The sequence below is a fragment of the Peromyscus californicus genome, unplaced genomic scaffold (genome assembly GCF_007827085.1).
Source record: "Peromyscus californicus insignis strain IS unplaced genomic scaffold, ASM782708v3 Scaffold_14__1_contigs__length_90479793_seg_2, whole genome shotgun sequence".
NCBI lineage: Eukaryota > Metazoa > Chordata > Mammalia > Rodentia > Cricetidae > Peromyscus > Peromyscus californicus.
Genome location: NW_026294436.1, coordinates 40,490,640 through 40,513,194, shown reverse-complemented (window position 1 = coordinate 40,513,194; position 22,555 = coordinate 40,490,640). Strand labels below are relative to the sequence as shown.

Genomic DNA, 22,555 nt, shown 5'->3' with positions numbered 1-22,555 from the left:
CATGAAATTCTAAAAAAAATTTAAAAAGTTAAAACCTGAAAAAAAAAATATGGCACTACTAAACAAAAGGTCACTAGGATCAGTGCCACCTAAGCTTGTGGTTTCAAAGTCCTTGTGTAAACTTTGTCTTGTCCCATTGCCCAAATCTGCTAACTCTCTTCTCCAGTTTCTACCAAGAGCCTGAGATCTCTTCAGCTGAATTCAGAGAAACTGAAGTCAATACATGAAACTGTTTTGGTTTTTTTGTTGTTGGTTTTTTTGTTGTTTCGTTTTGTTTTTTTGAGACAAGGTTTCTCTGTGTAACAGTCCTGGCTGTCCTGGAACTCACTCTGTAGACCAGGCTGGCCTCGAACTCACAGAGATCCGCCTGCCTCTGCCTCCCGAATGCTGGGATTAAAGGCGTGCGCCACCACTGCCCGGCACCTTTTTTTGTTTTTAATGAAGGTTGAGTCCACTGCTATTTCCTTCTTTTCTGTAAGACTGTCAGTTAAAAGTTATTAAAACCAAGTCAGCAAAAGTTCAGGTGTAATAACTGTTAGTAAATACTAACAGCAAATACTAACAGCTTCCCAAAGGGGAGAAATAAATTAAAACTAAGTCTACCAAGTAGTCTGTTGAAAACATAGCTGAGTGTGGTTCAGATCTCAAACTCTATAAGGATAGCAAAATTCTGATGTATTGCCATGATTTAAAATAATTCTAAGGGGGCTGGAGAGATGGCTCAGTGGTTAAAAGCACTGGCTACTCTTCTAGAGGTCTTAAGTTCAATTCCCAGCAACCACATGGTGGCTCACAACCATCTGTAATGAGATCTGGTGCCCTCTTCTGGTATAAAGTTGATAGAGCACTCATAAACATAAAATAATTAAATAAATCTTTAAAAATAAAATAAGATAATTCTAAGATGTACTCTAAACAGATTTTCAAATATTAAGAAATGAACTTCAGTATCTACCTCGAGTCATAGTTATACCAATTAAATTTTCAATATACTGAACTCTTTGAATTCCAATTTTCAAAACCCAAACATCACCTTACAGAAAGAATAAATGCACTGATTAAAGAACATATACTTTACAGCAAGGCACCATGAAACATTAGGGTCAAGAATAGCTTCCTTCAGAAAAAACAATATTAAAAACAGAAAGGAGGGAAGAAGAGAAAGGAGAAGTGAGGAAAGGAGCATGGGCTAGAAGAAGCAGGGAAGGAGGGAGGGAGGGAAGGAAAACCAACTATATGTGAGAGATGATGACTGAGGGCTAGAGATGACTCAGCGGTTAAGAGCGCCTGCTGCTGTTCCTGAGTTTAGTTCTAGCCACATGCTGGTAGGCTCAGAGAGCCAGATGTGGCGGTTCACACCTGCAAAGCTAGTACTTGGGAGGCTGAGGCAAGTAAATCACCATGAGTCTGAGGCCAGTGTGGGCTATAGAGTGAGATCTTGTCTAAATAAGTAAATAAAAACAAATGAGGGAATTACACAGAAACGATGTCACCTAACAATGTGCTTAGCAGAACAGCATTTACAGCTGCCTAGGAAGGCAGAATATTGAATCCAAACACTCACCGTCTCCACAGGGTTCCTGGAGTCAAAGAGCTTTCTGCTCTATTACATGTGAGCGTATATACAAACAATTCAGTTATAAGCACAGAGAAAGGCCAACTACTGAGTGAAACAAGGATGTATAAAGTTCAATGATAATCTACCATGTGAGATCTTTTCAAGAGGAAATCACATGATGAAAGTCTCTGGCAAGCACGTAGCAAGGTTCTTACCATATGTCAGCAATGGTCTGATCCCAAGTCTTTTTCTTCAAGGAAGCTCCTTTCGAGTACATATGTTAATGGCAGCTGCTTCTCTTACATCTAGTTATGCTAATCAAATGGCTTAGCCATAGAGTTTCTAAACACAAAATGCATCTGAATGACACAAGATTTTACCTAAACTGTATTTCTGTGTTTATACTTTACTGGTGAGTAGTAGTCTTAATAATTTAGTACTAAAGATGTGTCTACTTGATGGCTTATTTTTACATGCCATCCTTGGCTTGCCTGCTCTGGGTAACTCCTGAGAGGTTGTCAAGCAGTTGTATATGGCAATAGTAATAGCATGGGTGGTGGGAGTTCTAGAAGCAACTCAGATGGTAGAGAGGGCCACCAGCCAAACCCAGGAAGAGCCAGCCACTCCTCAACAATGCACAAGATGACCAGTCGATCAGGAGACCAAATGGCTTGTACAAGAGAGAGATTTTTTTAATCACCATTTGAAAGAAATTGGAGATATAGGCAAGTGGGATCAGGCTATTAAAGTAACCTTCTAGCCAGCATTTTTTTGTCTCGTTTTCACTCTAACAAACCAGACAGTATTAAAAGTAGACACCACCGCCGGGCGGTGGTGGCGCACGCCTTTAATCCCAGCACTCGGGAGGCAGAGCCAGGCGGATCTCTGTGAGTTCGAGGCCAGCCTGGTCTCCAAAGCGAGTTCCAGGAAAGGCGCAAAGCTACACAGAGAAACCCTGTCTCGAAAAACCAAAAAAAAAAAAAAGTAGACATCACCACCACCACCCCACCTCCGCCAAACCAGAGAAGTTGTATATGGGACACTCGCCTTGGTTGTTTCAGAGTCAACCTGCTGGTCTGTGATTGAGGGAGGTTCTGAGAAGCTTGTCTATCTCCTATACATAACACCATAAGGAGTGCACCTTACCCTGACAATTTGCCGAGTACTTGTGATGAAGGCTTTTCTTATGCTCAATTCCGTTGCATCCAGGTTGAATTTCCTAGGATTTGCTTCAACTATGCGTGGGCCAAAAAGTTAAGGTGAAGCAAACGAACCGTCAAAAGCCTAGCAGCGTCTTGTTCAACTACAGGACACTGAAATGAGACTAAAACAGCCCAACCTCCTGGAAACACCCAACTTGACATAAACATTCCTAAACTTTCTCTCCAACCACAGCTTTGAGAAGATCCCTCTGTCCCAAGACAGAGATGACCTGCAAAGTTAAAAATAGCCTCTGCTAGCTAGGCATAATGGAGCACACCTGTAATCCCAGCACTTGGGAGGTGGCTCTTGTGTTCCAGGCCAACCTGTGTCTCAGAAAACAGGGGCTGGGAATGTAGCTGGGTGAATGGGAGGGGAAGGGTGGGGGCAGAAAAGAGCTACGGGGCTCACCATAAATTCATGGCTATCTGAGCACTGGGCGGCTAGGATCTTGCTGATGTTTGCCAACACTTATGTCTATCCTTTTTTGCCTTCCACGTAGTTGACACAGGGAACCTAGAGTGGCCTGGAACTCACTCTGTAGCCAGGCTTTGACCTGTAGTTATAGCACGGCCTCAACTTCCCACGTGCTGGTATCAGAGTCGCCACAGCCAGCTTTTGTAGACCTTTTGAGTTGCCATTCCAAGACTCTTTTCCTATGCTAACATGCTAGCCCTCTTCCTCAACCTGAAGAGATCAGGGGAGCTGCCTTTGCTCCCTTTTTCCTCAGGCCTGGTCCAGACACTAGAAAAACCTTGTGGTCTCTCTCATAGCCTGTAATTACAGTATCTGTGTCATTATTTATTATTTGTTCTCAACCCTAATTCCATGAGGCCTGGTAGGTAGGTAGTTCATTTGACCTAGCCTTAAAACCAAGAAAATGTTCGGTACATAGAACACTCAATACAGGATTGGTGAATGAGAGATAAATATCAAAACCTTTGCCCTTGATCTCACAGTTTGAGACAACGGCAGACTATGCAGCCAAGGCCGGCCTAGAATTCACTATATAGCCCTAAAGCCCAGGCTGGCATTTGCCTTGTGATTCTCCTGCCTCAGCCTTCCCAGTGCTAGGATTACACCACCATGCCTAGCACTAACAACTTTCTGTCTTGTAGGTTTTAACACTTTATTTATCTGTAGTCTTTTAAAAACCTGGTGAGCATGCAAAGCAACGGCTTCTCTGTAACATGCCACACATATGTACATTATACCTTGCCCGTTTGCCCCCACTGCCCTCCTGTTCTCTTGCCTCACAATTTATGTCCCCCAACCTGTCTCAGAGGAAACGATATCCCTTGAAATTGCTTTTGATCCTATCCCCTCACATTTTACTTGTCTTTTAATAACTTAAAAGGTACCATGAAAAAAATGAATGAGGAAAAATTACCATTGTCACTTGAACAGCAATTAAACACTCTACCTATCAATTTCCTATAAGCCCGTGCTGCCTAGTGAGTGACCATTGTAGAAGCCAGTATCCTTGATGTATTATTTCAAAGAAAAACACAAACCAGAATGCAGACATGGAACCAGGCTATTTTCTAACTACAGTTTGGGTGCAGAGACTTTCCAAGTGAAAACTGAAAGCTGCACAATTCAGCTTCAACAGATCTCCAGTTCATCGGTCAGATCTGTGGGCTTTCCCCCAGCATTAACTTCATCAATCAGAATGATGGACCTGCTCTCACCAAACACAGCTTCATGGTACAAGGCAGCTCTGCAATGGACAGTGGCATTTTAAAACCACTTAAGTGGAAGTGAAGTCTTTGAAGAGATTTTCTTTTGAGGTCTAACTACCAAGCTGTAACACTGGTCTGTCTATTCTGCCCCTCGGCACTGACTGTTAGTGTGGTGTATGCACTCATACCTGTGTTTCTGCAGGGTCAGAACCCTGGTCCTCATGCGTTGGGTTAGTCAAGTACTATATTACCAAGCAGCATCCCCAGCACAACTGCTAATCTTTACAACCAATCACTCTGGGCAGGCACCATTCTAAGCTCTGATACATCTAACTCTCTCGACACTAGAAGTTGGGCAATCTTGTTGTCCTAGCATTCTTTTGAAGAGGAAACTAAAGCCAGAGTCACTGTTGTGACACTATTATCAAATATATATTCCACACTGTCTCTGGCCCAGAGCTCCTAAGGCCCTTGGAGTCTCTAGATTCTATTGCTATTGCCAGGAGATGACTGATAATTCCTACACAGTTCCTCTGATCACCAAACAAACCAACACTATAACTAGTGGCATGAACTTCCAGCCACAATTACCCCTGGGAGGAGAAAGGGACTAAAGGCTGAGCTAATCACCAATGTCCAATGACCTAATGAATAATATTTCCATGATGAAGCATTCATTATACTGAAACGGACAGGGTTCCTATGGAGCACCACCAGAGGATGGCATTCCTGGAGACCACACATGCTCTCCTGTGCATCTCTTCCACACACAGACTCCAACACACGGGCAACCCAAGCAATACATTTCTCTGAGCTCTACAAACTGCTCTTGAAAATTAAACAAACAGGATGTGGGTCTGAAGCGCAGGTCAGAACCTGGGGTTTGCACGTGGCATCTGATATGGGGGCCATGAATGTTACAACATCCCATGCTATCTCCAGGGAGATAGTGTCAAAACTGTAGGACACTCAGCTGGGGTCTGATGGAGAACTGTTTGGTGTGTGAGGGAAATCTGCACAGATATCACAAGTATTAGTATTTTACTGTGTACGAGGGAGACTGGGCACAGTGGAGTGAGAAACTGAATACCAGCAGACTGACTCCAGGGTCCAAAGTGATGATCACTGCTCTATGCAGCCTGGATAATGCAGGGTTCACCATCCACAGAAGCTCAAGGCTGTCCTACCTGAGTTCACTGGGCAGACTTCAAATGTCATGTACAAACAAGAGCCAGATCAATCACTACAGAAGCAAACCTTTCATCTACGGCTCAAGGTCTGGACAGAACAGCCCTCTTGCCTCCGTTTGCCGAGGCCCTCCACCCTCCACCAGAAGGAAGGATATTGATGGTCTCATCCAGGTCCTCCAGATCCCACTCAATGCTTCGGAGGTTGTTCCTCAGCTCGTTGGTGGTCCAGTCGATTTCTTCCCTTGTTGCTGCAGAGGGGCCCTGCAGGAGCTCCGTCCATCTCTGAAACAACCCTTGGGCAGTGTTGACTGCTTTCTGTACCTCTCTGTAGTCGAGGGGAAGGGAAAGGAGGGAGAGGTCACACATGACTCATTCCATGAATGACAGCAGGACTTAAGGCAACGTCACCACACACCACCCTCACAACCCCATCACATCACCACCACACACCACCCTCACAACCCATCACAGCCTCACAACCCATCACATCACCACCACACACCGCCCTCACAACCCCATCACATCACCACCACACACCACCCTCACAACCCATCACATCACCACCACACACCACCCTCACAACCCATCACATCACCACCCTCACAACCTCACAACCCATCACATCACCACCACACACCACCCTCACAACCCCATCACAGCCTCACAACCCATCACATCACCACCACACACCGCCCTCACAACCTCATCACATCACCACCACACACCGCCCTCACAACCTCATCACATCACCACCACACCCCACCCTCACAACCTCATCACATCACCACCACACACCGCCCTCACAACCTCACAACCTCATTACATCACCACCACACACCGCCCTCACAACCTCATCACATCACCACCACACACCGCCCTCACAACCCATCACATCACCACCACACACCGCCCTCACAACCCATCACATCACCACCACACACCACCCTCACAACCTCACAACCTCATCACATCACCACCACACACCGCCCTCACAACCTCACAACCCCATCACATCACCACCACACACCGCCCTCACAACCTCATCACATCACCACCACACACCACCCTCACAACCCATCACATCACCACCACACACCGCCCTCACAACCTCATCACATCACCACCACACACCGCCCTCACAACCTCATCACATCACCACCACACACCGCCCTCACAACCTCATCACATCACCACCACACACCACCCTCACAACCTCATCACATCACCACCACACACCACCCTCACAACCTCATCACATCACCACCACACACCGCCCTCACAACCTCACAACCTCATCACATCACCACCACACACCGCCCTCACAGCCTCACAACCTCATCACATCACCACCACACACCACCCTCACAACCTCATCACATCACCACCACACACCACCCTCACAACCCATCACATCACCACCACACACCGCCCTCACAGCCTCACAACCCCATCACATCACCACCACACACCGCCCTCACAACCCATCACATCACCACCACACACCACCCTCACAACCCATCACATCACCACCACACACCACCCTCACAACCCATCACATCACATCACCACCACACACCACCCTCACAACCCATCACATCACCACCACACACCACCCTCACAACCCATCACATCACCACCACACACCACCCTCACAACCCCATCACATCACCACCACACACCGCCCTCACAACCTCATCACATCACCACCACACACCACCCTCACAACCTCACAACCCCATCACATCATCACCACACACCACCCTCACAACTTTGTCGTACTGAACAAGGCCCAAACACACAGACTGGGTATTATGTTCCCAGCAGATGCAGAATAATTGGCCATTATTTCAGCAACTTTAACATCACATTTGTTTGAGGAAGACAGTTCCGTTTTTTTTCTAAACAGACAATACTAAAGTGACACAAAGAAGCAATCCTATAAATTAACTAGGGGTCCTTCACATTCATTTAGCTTTCATTGGGTGTGATAGTCAATCTTTCTTTTCTTGGGGTAGGAAGAGTGGAGAACTAACTACTCTCTCATGACTTGTGTTTTATAAAGTATTTGAATCTGAGACATTTTAAACTCAAAATCTCCCTGGAAGATTTCTAAACATTTCAGCTTTGCTAGTATCTGCTTCCCTAGATTAAGTTACACTGTGTACCAGACTGATGCTTTTCTTGTTTAGAGTGTGGGACTAGCCAGAAACGCTACATGCAGCATGCTTTCACAGCAGATGTAGTTAAAAAGGTCTATGAATACCCCTCACTATGACTGAGCTTAAATTCCATTTAACGTTATATCCTGAAGCTACTGTACCAAAAAGTCAGTATGCAGGCATAAATGTGGGCACATGCACGTCATGGACAAACAGCAACCTCGGCACTGTTCTTGAGCAGCTCGCCACCCTGGTTTGTGCCATTGTGTCTCTCATTGGCCTGGAGCTCATTGCTCATTAATGAAGCTGAGCTGGCTAGGGAGCAAGCCCCAGGTCACTCCCTGTCTCCACCTACCCAAGCTGGGATAACAAGCTATGGTTGCTGGAGAGCCAACTGAGGTCCTCACGCTTACCAGCAAGCGCATTACAAATGAACTGTCTCCATAGCCCTGTCTGGGATCCTAACTACAGTAATTGCATACCCATGAGTCCATGTAATTGTACAGAAGCAGACACTAAAAGGGGTGGATTTTATTATGGGTAAAGTAATCCTTAAAAAAAAAAAAAAAAAAAAGGGAGAGCCAGGTGTGGTGATATCCCAGCCAGAACACTCAGGAGGCAGAGGCAGGCAAATTTCTGAGTTCGAGGCCAGCCTGGTCTATAGAGCAAGTTCTAGGACAGCCAGGGCTACAGAGGGAAACTCTGTCTTTAAAAAACAAAGCAAAAACAAAATAGGAAAGGTAAATAATCATTAGCTCACATTTCTAAGGCAGATGTTTTAAGAGACCTCACAGGTAGGTACTGTCATCAATGGCTAAGACCTTGAAAGAAAAGCCAGAGGTCATAGTGTATCCAGGAGCCTCAACTTGACAGTACTGAAGAGGCCTCCCAGAGAATCCAAGAGCCCAACCTGCTAGTAACGTTTTCCAGGCATGAATAAGTAATAGGGAAAAATGTGGGTCACAACCAAGTTCTCTAATGGTGGTAGAGTTTTTTTGGTTTGGCTGTTGTTTGTTTGTTTTACAAAACAAGAGTCTCTCTGTGTAGCCCTGGCTGTCCTGGAGCTCACTCTGTAGACCAGGCTGGTCTCGAACTGAGAATCGCCTGCCTCTGCCTCCCAAATGTTCAGATTAAAGGAGTACGCCACCACGCCTAGCTGGTGGTGGATTTTGAAAGAGTCTCACTATGTTATGTAGCCTAGGCTAACCCTGAATTTATAATCCTTCTGCCTCAGCTCCCTGAAGGAGAGCTTACTGTAAACATACACAACTATGCCTTGCAGCAAACTTTTGGAAACACTGTTCAGAACTTCCCAAAAAACTTGAAATTTCAACTAGTGCTAAGAGCCACAAGCCACCTTTAATAATGACAAGACCAACCAGGACACCCCTCCACTGAGAACTGCACACAAGCACCTAGCAATAAACACTGAGTAGTACTCAGCATTTCAACTAAGTCAATCCATAAATCTCAGCAGCACATAATCCCGCCACCCATCCATTTTCCATCCTGGAGGACAGGAGGAGAAGTAAATGCCCTTCTTTCCTTCTCAGACTTCCCAGGAAAGGAAAGGGAGGGCCTCAGTCAACCAGCTGAGGAGGGGCTTCCAGGAAACCACCTGCCCTACACAGCCAGCCCCGTGAGCGCTTTACTGAATGAGCAGCTGTGACCAAAACACTCCTTTATTCGGACAGTCCAGCTTAGCTGTTTCCAGGTCTTCCTCCCAAATATGCAATGGGAATGATTAAAGAATACACAGGAGCACAGATACACTTTGACTTCTCAGGATTAGGCTGAGCAAGCTTCTTGGAAAGTAACAGTTGGCTCACCAACAGCATTGGAATCGTGTCTGGCATTTCAATGAAAGCTCGCTCGCTAGCTTCCTAAGAACTGGGGCTCTAGCTCCTCATGCAGAGAAGCCTTGATCAAGTCACTGAGGAAGAGAAATAACCATCTCCCCATGAGCCAGGCAAGTTTCTGCTCATATGCTTCCAGAGTCAGTGTCAGGCACCACCCACAGGCAGCAAAGTGCCGGGGTAGTGAAGCTTCAAAAACAGACTACCCACTTGCTGTCTGTCGACAGCCTGTCACAACCAAGGGACCTGACAAGTTCTCAACACCATCTACCTCATGGCCACAGGAGCACTTGTGACAGTACTTCCTCCCTGGTAAATAAAAGACTGCACCTCTGCAGAAGAGAAGAGCCACCCAAAGTTTCCGAGCAAGATTCTTCACCCCCTTTAAACAAAAGTTGAAGCAACAGGACTCCCCTTCGGAAGCTAACTCAACGCTGACCAGTTGCTATAGATTTTAAAGCCTCTTCCATATAACACTCCAATCTGTCACACCCTAGTAAACAACTCGCCACCCCAACCAACCCAGCTTGGGAGGGCTGCAGAGAATATTCCCAAATGTCACCCCCCCAAAAAAAAATCACAATGTTTTCTTACTTGTATCTAATTAAGTTTGCCAAGTGTAGGCTGGGCACGGTGGTACAACACCTTTAATCTCAGCACTCAGAAGGCAGAAAGAAGCAGGAGGATCTCTGTGCATTCCAGGCTAGCCTGGTCTAGTGAGCCCTGTCTGGAAAAGAAAAAGAAAGTTTGCCAAGTGTAAAAAGAAATGAGGAATGTCTCAGCTAATAGTGAATGCCGCCCTTTGGACATGGCTTGAATGGGTCTCTAAGGGTTCATGCAGGTGGCTTGGCCCTCAATATGGCAGTGTAGAGGTGTTGAGAGCCTTAAGAGGCATGTCCTAGTGGGAGGTGATTAGATCCTTGGGCCATGGCACTCAAAAGCCATAAAGGAGTTCTTGCAGGACCCCAGCTAGCTCCTGAAGAAAAGTTGCTACAGAAGACAGAGCTTGTCCTCTCCTTGATCTCTGGCTTCCTGCCTCCACAGTGTCTGTCCCTCTCACAAATGACTGATCATCGTGTGATACAGCCCAGGGGTTTCTCTCTACAGAACCCAATCTTGGATTTTCCATGAGATAAATAAACCTCTTTTCTTTACAAAGTGTCCCGTCTCAGTTACTGCACTACACTAACAGAAAAGGGTTTTGTTTCTTAGTAGCTGTTACTCAGCTGTGCTAGGAAACTGCACGACTGCAGTTCCAACTTCCCTTTGGATTCTGCTGCCTTTGACCATGCAGACAGACTCTGGGTTGGCATCTGCTCCCGCTGCTGTGCTTGCGCAACAATTACTCCCCAACTACATAGTGTTGGGTGTGCTCACAGGCTCTGTGGTGAGTAATCAGACACCAACAGGGGTGACCTGTCTCAGGTCTGGGATGAAGAAGGTGAAGAACAGGGCTCCCCAGGCACTTCCCCCGAGCAACCCGAGGTCTCTGCTCATCCCTCTGGTGGAGTGGCTTCGGTGTGGCTGACTTCCGACGTGTCAGCCGAGGCACCCTAAGCTTGTGTCCTGAGAGATGACGCAGGGAGAAGCTGCACTAGCTGAGACTTCGGGAATGAGGGTCACTGCTTCCTCCTGTCAATCAAGGCAGTTACAAAGGTCTGAGAGGTGCAGCACAAGGGAGCATAGACTACCTACCGACTGATAGAAATGAATGCCAGCTTCCCAATTTAAGAAGCAAAGGGGACAACTCATACACTGGTGCAGCCCGTGTCTGGGACAACAAACTTCTCTGTAAGGACTTACAGACACCTTTCTGGTTCAACAACATCCAGGAGCCTAGTAAAGGCAATTGTCTGCTGCAGAGGTGCAACCTCAAAGACCCAGGCTGCAAGCTGGGCAAGCCTCAGCAACCACTTGCCTCCCCCACCTCCCACGCTCCCCAAGCTCGTTCCTGCCCTGCACCCCACACACTTCATTCCACTGCCAATCACTGATAAAAGAGGAGCTCTTCCCATTGCTTGATTTCCACACACATCTGCATTTCAGGGAAAATCAACACACTCTTCACTTAGCCTAACTGCCAGCCAAATTCAGTCAAATTCAGAAAAAGTCTCCACTTAATTCTACAGTTACACACACTTTGACCCTAACTCACTTTTGCATTACTATCACCAAAATCATAGAGAACGAGAGAGGAGAGACCAGTTTCTGCCTCGGGGTTTCAGAAGGTTCAGTCCAGGGTCTCTTGGCCTCATGTGCTTGGGCAGAACATGATGTCAACGGGAGAGTGTAGCAGTGGGGAGGTGTCCAAGCATGGCAGGCAGTAGCAGAGAAAGTGAGACAGGAAGGGCCAGGGTCGGGACTCCCCCAAGGACGGGGACACACACACACACACACACACACACACACACACACATACAGTGACTTACTTCTTCCAGCTAGATCCTCTCTGCTAACGTTTTGACAGCAGCACCAGCTGAGGCCCAGCCTGGGAATCCCAGGGCCTCTTGAGGTGGCCCTTCCTATGCAAACACAGCATGCTGCTCCCACAGCGCCCACCCCACAGGCCTGACACCTCTGACCCTGCAGGTGGGGTCAAGAGTGAATCTGACTTGTCCTTACTTCCGGGTACTTGACTCTGGACCACCACACTCACTTTCTTGGGACAGCTTCTGTTCCTGTGACTTGTGCCTTTCTAGTGTGTACCAATTTCCCTTTCTCCCACTCAGTCCCAGCATTCCTCAGTGTTCTTTGACAACTTCTGGGTGCTCACCAGCGCCTGCGGGTTCAGAGCACCTCTTAGGCTGATGGGTTTCCAGCTGTATTTCCAACCCTGACCACTTCTCCAGGGTTAACCCCTTCCTCATTAACCACCCACAGAACACCACCTGTTGGAGCACCGGCTTAGAGGGCTGCACTTACCCTGCTCCCTTTTGACTCGGTGCTCCGGCATGCCAGGCCAGTCTGTGACTGCCACAACACTAGGTGCTCTCACTTCACAGACACCACTCTGCCTATTTACACACTCAGCTTCCCAGAGTCACTGTGAGCATCTCCACTGCCTCCAGGAAGGGCTTCTCTTGGTGCCTGTCATTCATTATCATGCTGCTTCTTCTTCTCGGTGTCTAAGCAGACTGGGAGCAGAGGGTTGGGCTGGTATTTTATTTTTTTCTCTATTTCCAGCCTTAAATCACCTTAAATGCACAGACAGAAGCTAGCACAACTCTTTACTGGTGGTAGTGTGGGTAGAGGAGGAAGGGTGCTTCATGGAAGGTAACTCCATCAGTGGAGGGGGGCACTGGGTGTTTAGAAGTCACAGAGGTGAGCGGCCAAGTGGAGTGGACAGTTTGTCGAGACATAATAAATAGCTAACATTGGAAGGATGCATCTCCTGAGCCAGGAGCACTTCATATGAACTGTCACCTTGTAAAGACAGCCAGGTAATGGAGAACTCTGCCTCATTTCAAAGAGAAGCTGAGGAGTACACAGGGTCTCACTGCTAATAAACAGCTGAGGCTCCACATTTAAATAACCTAATTTCACCGAGGACAGGTAGAACAGGGTCAATTATGTTGACCCAAGGAAGACCTCATCTTGATGCCATTAGAGATTTTTGGAACTGGGAAGGAAGTGAAATTAGGGATTTAGGAATATTGGTTTGGTAGTAGTGGCTACATCAGTGTGAGGGAAACTTTAAAAGGAAGCCTTGGGAAGTACTGACTTAAGTGTGCAATGATCAGCAAGCGCTCTTGCAAGGTGGTCTGATAAACTGTCATGTCTGGTGATGGTAGTCTTTGTCATGAAACGACAATTGGAGGGGACCAATCTGGTTCCTGCTAGATGAGCTGCTCCAGGGTATAGTCTTCCATCGCAGATAATGTTGTCATCTTGTGGATAGTCTGTCCTGCACAGCAGCCCTTGTTGTCCCTTGTAGGCCCAGAAGAGCAGGCAGTGGTTTTGGTTTTGGTTTTGTTTAGCAAAAGCAGTTTCTAAGTAACTTACATTTGTAATTTTTTCACTCTTAAATATGGTGGTAAGCTCCGTGTCCCAGATTTGTTCTGGCTTTAGGTTGTTTTCATGGATTATATTCCTGTAGCATACATAATAGCTAGCTCAGTGTACATGTACAACAAAGCTTTTCATAAATACTGCCAGACTACCCAGGATGTGCAGGCCTATTTTATCAATTCTTTGCAAGTGCAGAGATTCAGTACTAATTTGCTGGGTGAAAAAAATACAGTACAGGAACTTACTCAGTATTTGATGAGTTAATTTAGTCAAGTTTTTGGTTCTTAACACACACACACACACACACACACACACACACACTGCTACCAATCTTCCAGAATTAGCTTTTTTGAATTTTCAACCTCTAGTGATACAAGACACCAGGAAAACCATAAAATTGAGCACGTGGGGATGTGTCAGTACAGTCACGTGTTGCTTGGTGAGTGGGCTACAGTCTGAGAAACACGTCATTAGATAATGTTGTCATTGTGAGATGACACAGACGTACTTAAATAAAATAAGAAGGCTACACCACTCGGCCATAATCTTATAGCTTTCTGTCTTGAATTTTCTAAACTACGTTTGTATTTATCTTGTGTGCATCTGGTGGGGCATGTCACACTGAATGCTCAGAGGTCAGACTGTGGGCGTCGGTTCTCTCTTTCCACCACCACATGCTTCCCAGGGAAGGCAGCCCTTTAACCACTGAGCCATCTTACAGGCCCGGCTTCTGAGACAGTTTACCATGTTGCTCAAGACGGTCTGAAATTCAATATGCAGCCCAGGCAGACCTCAGTCCTCTGGCTTCTATCTCCCAAGTGCTGGGATTACAGGTACACACCAACCACATCTTGCTTAGAGGTGTTTTTGTTTTTGTTGTTCGTTTACCTGTTTGTGTATTTTACTATCCTCCCTCATTGGGACAAGGAAGCTTTAGGGAATGCTAAGATTTATTTATTTTATTTAATTTTATGAATATGACTGTTGTGCTCTCATGCATGCTTGGTTTCCACAGGGGTCAGAAGAGGACATCAGATCCCCTGGAACTGGAGTGATGAACAGCTGTACATTGCCATGTGGGTACTGGGAATTGAACCCGGTTCCTCAGAAAGAAAAAGTGTTCTTAACCTCTGAGCCATCTCTCCAGCCGCCCAAGTGGTTAAAAAGAAATTCCTGAGCCAGGCGGTGGTGGTGCACGCCTTTAATCCCAGCACTCAGGAGGCAGAGGCGGGCACATATCTGTGAGTTCGAGGCCAGCCTGGGCTACAGAGTGAGTTCCAGGAAATGTGCAAAGCTACACAGAGAAACCCTGTCTCAAAAAACCAAAACAACAACAACAACTAAGTTCCTGTTCACTGAGTTAAAATTCCATTTTCAAGGGCTCAAACTCAGATCTTCTGATTCCATAAGTAAAACAGATTTGTTTGGAGGCTGAGATTAAACAGGTCTTGGTAGAGGAATGCTTTTCATACTCAAGGTCAAAAGAACTGAGGCAAGCAGCCAAAATGTCTGAGCCCTGATCTCTTTAGCCGTCCCGTGGGTGAAGGCTAGCTTATCTTGAAAGTCCCTTGCAGGTAGGTCTGAGAAGTCAGCATTTGACTCAGTGGAGGTTGTACAAGAGGAGAAGAGAAGGAGTCAGGGACTCACACCTGATAGGTTTCCAGACTTGTGAAGTCTGGCACTGTCGGTCGGCTACTCCAAGAGTTAGAGAAGGGAGAAGGCGTTCTCTTTGTCTAGCTTGCCTTGCTTGTTTCAGCACTTGCTTTCCTGTAGGGGACATGAGGATGCTTGGTCTTAGCAACTGGAATGTTCCTAGGTAGCTAACAAGGAAGGGGTTAACCCTGGAGAAGTGGTCAGGGTTGGAAATACAGCTGGAAACCCATCAGCCTAAGAGGTGCTCTGAACCTGCAGACACTGGTGAACACCCAGAAGTTGTCAAAGAACACTGAGGAATGCTGGGACTGAGTGGGAGAAAGGGAAATTGGTACACACTAGAAAGGCACAAGTCACAGGAACAGAAGCTGTCCCAAGAAAGTGAGTGTGGTGGTCCAGAGTCAAGTACCCGGAAGTAAGGACAAGTCAGATTCACTCTTGACCCCACCTGCAGGGTCAGAGGTGTCAGGCCTGTGGGGTGGGCGCTGTGGGAGCAGCATGCTGTGTTTGCATAGGAAGGGCCACCTCAAGAGGCCCTGGGATTCCCAGGCTGGGCCTCAGCTGGTGCTGCTGTCAAAATGTTAGCAGGGAGGATCTAGCTGGAAGAAGTAAGTCACTGTGTGTGTGTGTGTGTGTGTGTGTGTGTGTGTGTGTGTGTGTGTGTGTGTGTGTGTGTGTGTGTCCCCGTCCTTGGGGGAGTCCCGACCCTGGCCCTTCCTGTCTCACTTTCTCTGCTACTGCCTGCCATGCTTGGACACCTCCCCTCTGCCACACTCTCCCGTTGACATCATGTTCTGCCCAAGCACATGAGGCCAAGAGACCCTGGACTGAACCTTCTGAAACCCCGAGGCAGAAACTGGTCTCTCCTCTCTCGTTCTCTATGATTTTGGTGATAGTAATGCAAAAGTGAGTTAGGGTCAAAGTGTGTGTAACTGTAGATAATTAAGTGGAGACTTTTTCTGAATTTGACTAAATTTGGCTGGCAGTAGGCAAAGCAAAGAGTATTTTGATTTTGCATTTTATTCTTTAGGCAATGGGCAGTCATTAAATGATATTAAGTAGGTTATACCTGCTTGGGCCATGAAGGGCTATATTGTGCTGTCCAATATGAAATTCACATGTGACTATTCAGTTATGACCAAGGACTGTAAAAGTAGTGTCACTGAGGAACTAACATTTAATTATTTTAAAAACTGATACACAATCTGGTTGCCCAAAAAATGGTATATATGTTTGGAGCAATTAGGGTATGTGAGTGTCTCTTTTTTTTTCTTCTTTGAGACAGGGTCATATGTAGCCCAGGCTAATCTCAAACTTATTGAGATTGAACATCTGTTCCTTCTGCCACTAACTTTGAGGTGCTGGGATTACAAATGTTTCCTATCACCCCGGACTTTGAATATATCCTTTGAACTGAAAGTTTAAAGAATTCTAAATATAGGACAATATGTTCACATTTTTAACAGTCAAATTGAAATGAGATAGAAGTTTAAAATAACAAATTTTGAAGACTTAATACAAATAATCTTTAATTGCATGTTGAAGCCATGTGCATGCCTACAATCTCAGCACTCAGAAGGCTGAGCAATAACTGCTGAGTTTAAGGTTAGCCTGGACAACACTGCAAGTACCAGGCCAGCCAGCTCTACATAACAAGACCCTATCTAAAAATAAAAAAAAAAAAAAATCACAGCTAGTAGTAATATTTTGAATCTATTAACAAAGACATTTGCCAGGCGGTGGTGGCACTCACTTTTAATCCCAGCACTCAGGAGGCAGAGGCAAGAGGATCATTGTGAGTTTGAGGCCAGCCTAGTCTACAAAGCAAGTTCCAGGTTATCCATGGTGTATACAATCAAATATATTAAAACTGTTTCTTTCACTTTTTTTTTTTCATTTCATTTTCATTTTTTTTGAGACAGAGTTTCTCTGTGTAGCTTTGGAGCCTTTCCTGGAACTCACTCTGTAGCACAGGCTGGCCTTGAACTCAGAGATCCGCCTGCCTCTGCTTCCCCAGTGCTAGAAATAAAGGCGTGCACCACCACCACCCAGCTTAAGATTGTTTCTTAACATTTCAGTAAAAAAGGTTTTCCTTCTCCCATCTAAATTAAAGCAAGGTAAAAGGAAACCCTTTTTACTGAATATTAAGAGACAGTTTTAATATATTTGATTGTATACACCATGGATAGTAAAGTATCTCATCTAAAATACCATTTAAATTTTCCCAGTACCCTCAACTATAAAAACAAACACAACTGGTCAGCTTTGGCCACTGAACAAATAACAGCTAGGGCTGTTATGCAGAGAAACCCTGTCTTGAAAACCAAAAACTAAAAATTGGAGGGAAAAAAAAGTCATACTTGAGACAGCTTTAATTTTTCTATTTGTGATACATTTTCAATATTATTGTTTTTTAAACTTTTCCTCGTGTGTGTGTGTGTGTGTGTGTGTGTGTGTGTGTGTGTGAATGTGCATAAATTCCTGCATGTGGAGGTCGGAAGACAAGAAGCAGGACTCCTGCTATGTGGGTTCTGAGGATCAAACTCAGGTCATCAGGCTTGGCTGCAAGTGCCCCTGTCTACCGAGATATCTCACTAGCCCTCAATACTGTTAACAAATGGATATGCATGACCATACTAGGTGTGATACCTGGAAACACCTATGTGGCTGACTGAACTTATCCTGTCTTAACTTTGCAGACAACTACTCTTACTTCAAGTGCCTTAAAGATCTATGACAGTGTTCTAATAAAGTAGTGGTATCTTTACTTTATTAGTCAGTAAGCAAGTGCTGGTAGAACTGTGGGGGGTGTGGGGGGGAAATAGCTATATGGCTGAGCAATGAAGAGTTTTCAAAAATCACTCAAAGGCAAGCAAATAATAATTTTCTGGTTATCTACTCACTGCCAGAGATAACTTTTGCAACTTGAGTGTTTAAAACTTCAGTTCTGGGGCTGCTGAGACCACGGCTCAGCAGGCAAAGGTGCTGCTGCCAAGCCTGAAGACTTGAGTTTAATCCCTGAGATTCACATAGTGGAAGGTGAGAAGGGACTCCTGCAAGTTGTCCTCTGACTTCCATATGTGTGCCACAGCATTCATTCACACACACACACACACACACACACACACACACACACACACACAATTAAAAAACAAAACAAAAAAGCCTTCCATTCAAGGAAAAAGTATACAACTCTAAATTAAAAAAACAAAAACAAAGCAAAAAACCCTAAATCAATTCCCTAATAAGTAACACATTTTCCCGGTAGGTAAATTTTACTGCTAAATATATACCTTACTATTCTCCCATCGAAAGTAAAGCAAGGTAAAAGAAAAACCTTTTTACTGAATATTAAGAAACAGTCTTAATATATTTGATTGTATATACCATGAATAGTAAAGTATCTCATCTAAAACACCATTTAAATTTTCCCAGTACCCTCAAGTATAAAAACAAACACCCACACAACTGGTCAGCTTTGACCACTGCACAAATAAGATGCAAGTACCAACTAGTTAAGAGCAAGGAACCTTCACAGTCAATAGAACTTATCCTGTCTTAACTTTGCAGTTCTCATATTTCTGCTATTTCTCTGACATTCAAAGCATAAAGCTGACATGTTATTAGAAATAAGTTGCGACATCATAATTGCGCTTTCTTGCATTTGTGTAATGGCTACAAAGTTGATACAACGAAGTGCAATTGATGTTTCCATCTCCCAACAATCAAAGATGGAGTCAGGACAGCTCCCTCGCAAAAAGAGGGCAGTTGGCTTCTGAAAGGCAGAACGTGAAGTGAGGGAAACCTGTCAAACACCTAGGACGACACCAGGGAGTTCAAAAGAAACACTCATTTCCTTCGACATGGTGGGAAAATCCCGGTGGCTCACAGAAAGCCTCGGAAAGTTTGGGTTGACTGATTGCATCTTGTTTTCCTTCCAACATCAGTACCGGGCCTGGAGGACTTTTCCTCCCCCGGGAAACCGCGAGTCCTCCCGCACCCGGCTCCCGGTTGGACGCCTCCGGGCAAGCCGCGGGGTGGCCGTCCCGAGCTAGCTCCCGACTCCACAATGGAGCTCGCCCCCGCGCACGCCCACTCCAGGAGGGCCATTTCCCTTTTCCTGCCCAGATGCTGTCCGCCCGCTCCAGCGCGTCGCTCCCCACCTGCGGCGCGCGACCCCGAGGAAGTGGCCGTGCGGGCCGAAAGGAGGACCCCTGGGGGCCCAGCCCCGGAGGACGCGCGGTGTCGGGGCGCAGAGGCTGTGCCGCCCTGCCTCGATTTCCCTCCCTTCCCCCTGCCGCGAGAGTCCTCGGCCCACACTCACCCTTTCACCACAAAGAAGGGGTCCTCCATGGACATGGCGCCCAGCCCGGCAGCCCGAGCCCTCCCTGAGATCTCCCGCAGCCAGCGCCTCGGCCGGGGTGACCCGGAGCAGCGGTGCGCGCAGACCAGGGTGCCCGTCGGCCGCCGGTCCAGCACTCGGTCAGCGCCGTGGGCCGAATCCCACTCCGAGCCGGCCCCCACGGCAGCCTCCTCCCCCGGCACCTCCGGCGCCGGGCCCCGCCCCCAAGGCCGTAGCCGCGACCAATCATGAATGCGTACCTCAGCTCCACTTCCGCACTCTAGCTCACGTGACCCAGAGATCGCCCAGGCTCTGGGCCGAAGAGGGGCGGGGCTTGGTCCTAGCGTCACTGGGCCCGAGAGGCGGAGCTCTGGGAGGTAGGGGAGGTCTTCTGCCTCTACTAAGAGAAGGCTATGGGGATTTTAGCAGTTGCTGAATCTGTTTGCGTAGACCTCTTGTCTTTCCTCTACTTTTAAGATTTGCTTTTAACGCCATGTGATTTACGTGCCCATCTCATCCTCGACTTGCACTCTAGGATTCTCAACCTGATTATGGTGAAGTCTTAGGTCATGTAGTGTGTCAAGGCTGTATAAACATCCTCAGTACTCTTTGGGGGACGATCCTATTGTTTCTATTTTGTGAGAGGCTTCAGTCTCTCCTGTACAGGGTCACATGATCCAGACATATAGAACCACAGATCCTGGCCACTTTGCCCAAAATGGACAGTATTATCTTTTGAAATACATTCTGAAAATGAACTTCCCAGCAGAGAATTGAAGGGCAAAGGAGCCAGGCAGGGTAACTTCCTCTCAATCGAGATTCTAAAACGTCCGAAAAACATTTTATCTGGCACAATCAGTGAAGTGGAATTTTCAGCACGCTGTATGTACATAGCTTTCATGGTTAAGTACTGTGACCTTTCATTGCTAATAACTCCTGAGCACTTAGTGTGTGTTGGGCAGGATTCTAAGTTACTTCGCTCTCTTCAGTAAGGTAATTACTGTTATTTATTATCTGCATTTTATGAATGAACTTTCTGAGACTCTGTGAGGTTAAGTGACTTGCCCAAAGTCTCTAGTCTCTTTGGAACTTACATCAAACAAGTCTCTTTTGAACCTGTAGTCCCTTATTCAATTCCTCATCTTTAAGATGTAAACAAGCCAGGCAGTGGTGGCACACACCTTTAATCCCAGCACTCAGATCTCTGTGAGTTCCAGGCCAGCGTGGTCTACACAGCTACTTCTAGGACAGCCAAGGCTACACAAAGAAACCCTGTCTCAGGAAAAAGAAGATGTTGCGTAAACTCTGAGGCAGTATAGTAAGGGGCAGCTGAAGGAAGCTGTTGTCCAGATGACAGTAAGGGAGAATGAAGGAGAAGGAGCAAATCAGATAGATGCTCCCAAGGAATACAAAACATAGTCCCTGGACATAATGGGAGAAGGGAAGAGAGACGTGAAAGGCGAAGACTCCAAGCTTCACTGGACTGAAGGAGCAGTGGGTGGCAGATGTGGAGAAGGGGGCTGCTGGGAGAGTTGCAGGCTTTGGCCACCAACATACTGAGATGGGGGAATAAAAATGTTCATGTGACAATGACATCGGAAGAGCAGGTGAGTCCAGGGTTTACAAATGACTCTTGGAGCTGATCCTTGAGTTTAAAACCTCAGCTCTGCTACTTTGAGCAGCCGTGTTTGAGCAAAGTCCCTAATTGTTCACTCTCCTTACTGTGAATGGATGGCATAGTAACTAACATCTTTCTCCTCCAGTGTCTCAAGGCCTGGGATGATCTGTGAAAAGGCCTTGGGACAAAGCCTAGCACACCTGTGCTTTTTCTCTGCTCAAGTAGGACTCAGAGATGAATACCCTCGCTTTCAGTGAGCTCTCAGGCCTGTGGGGAGGAGCATCCAGTTACAGATAATGAGAGGGCACAGGTAACCAGAGAAACACACAGATAACAGAGTTGAGATACCAGTGTATTTGTGGGTGTGTCGGGGCTGGAATGGGAGGTTCCTAAACAGCGATTAATGGCAGGAGGGGTCAGTGATGTAGACCAGCAGAGCAGCCTCCTGAAGCCTGAGCAAAGAGCATTGCTGGGGTAGAAGTGTCAGCTGCATCAGGGAGACACAGCCCAACATGGTAGCTACCAACAGCCTGAGTCATTCCTTTTGGTGTTCAGGACCTCCACTCAGGTACAGCCAGAATCTTAACTATACCTCAGAAGGATTTTCAGGATGAACTGTCATGAAATCAAGTTAGTAAATGTACTAAGTATTTAGAAATCAAGTTGTATAGGGAAGGGGCAGGCACAATCTGGAGACATGAATGTGGGCTCCTCCACAGAGAGTCACACTTGGATGTCTACATGGATGATTTTGTGGCTTTGAGAGGTTTGAACTTCTCCAAGGATGTAATTTACAGGGTTTAAAGATTAAGCAAAGTCTAAAATTTAAAGTGTAAAAGTTAAGTAGATATATGAACTTGTTAGCTTTTTTTTTAAAGAATTTTTTGTAGTAAATGAAGTTGTAAACTGATTTTATGAGGTGCATTGTTGAGATTAGAGCTGAGAGATCTGGAGATAGCTCAGGGGTTAAGTGCTCTTACTGCAGCCGGGTGGCCTTGACTTTGATCCCAGCACTCGGGAGGCAGAGGCAGGTAGATCTCTGTGAGTTCAAGGCCAGCCTGATCTACAGCGTGAGTTCCAAGACAGTAAGGGCTACACAGAGAAGCCTTGGTGGGGGTGGGGGGGGGGAGAGGTAGGTAATAGTTTCACTAAGGTTAGTAAGTACTTGCCACTAAGCCTGAGGTTTTTTAATTCAGTGCCCAGAATCCACATGACAGAAGGAGAGAACTGATTCCTGAAAAATGCCCTGACCACTGTAATTTTTTTTTTTTTACTCTTTGGGGGCCCAC

General features: G+C 46.3%; 1 protein-coding gene across 1 annotated transcript in view; it reads right to left on the bottom strand.

The window, feature by feature from the left end:
* Positions 1-19,920, bottom strand: part of Stx6 (syntaxin 6) — a 47,060-nt gene extending 27,140 nt beyond the window's left edge. Inside the window, exons 1-3 of the mRNA XM_052737235.1 lie at positions 19,631-19,920; positions 5,786-5,955; positions 2,705-2,799 (exon numbers count right to left, since the gene is read on the bottom strand). Coding sequence (XP_052593195.1) covers positions 2,705-2,799; positions 5,786-5,955; positions 19,631-19,665 — 300 coding nt within the window. The 5' untranslated portion in view covers positions 19,666-19,920. The remainder of the gene's footprint in view (positions 1-2,704; positions 2,800-5,785; positions 5,956-19,630) is intronic.
* Between the last annotated feature and the right edge of the window lie 2,635 nt (positions 19,921-22,555).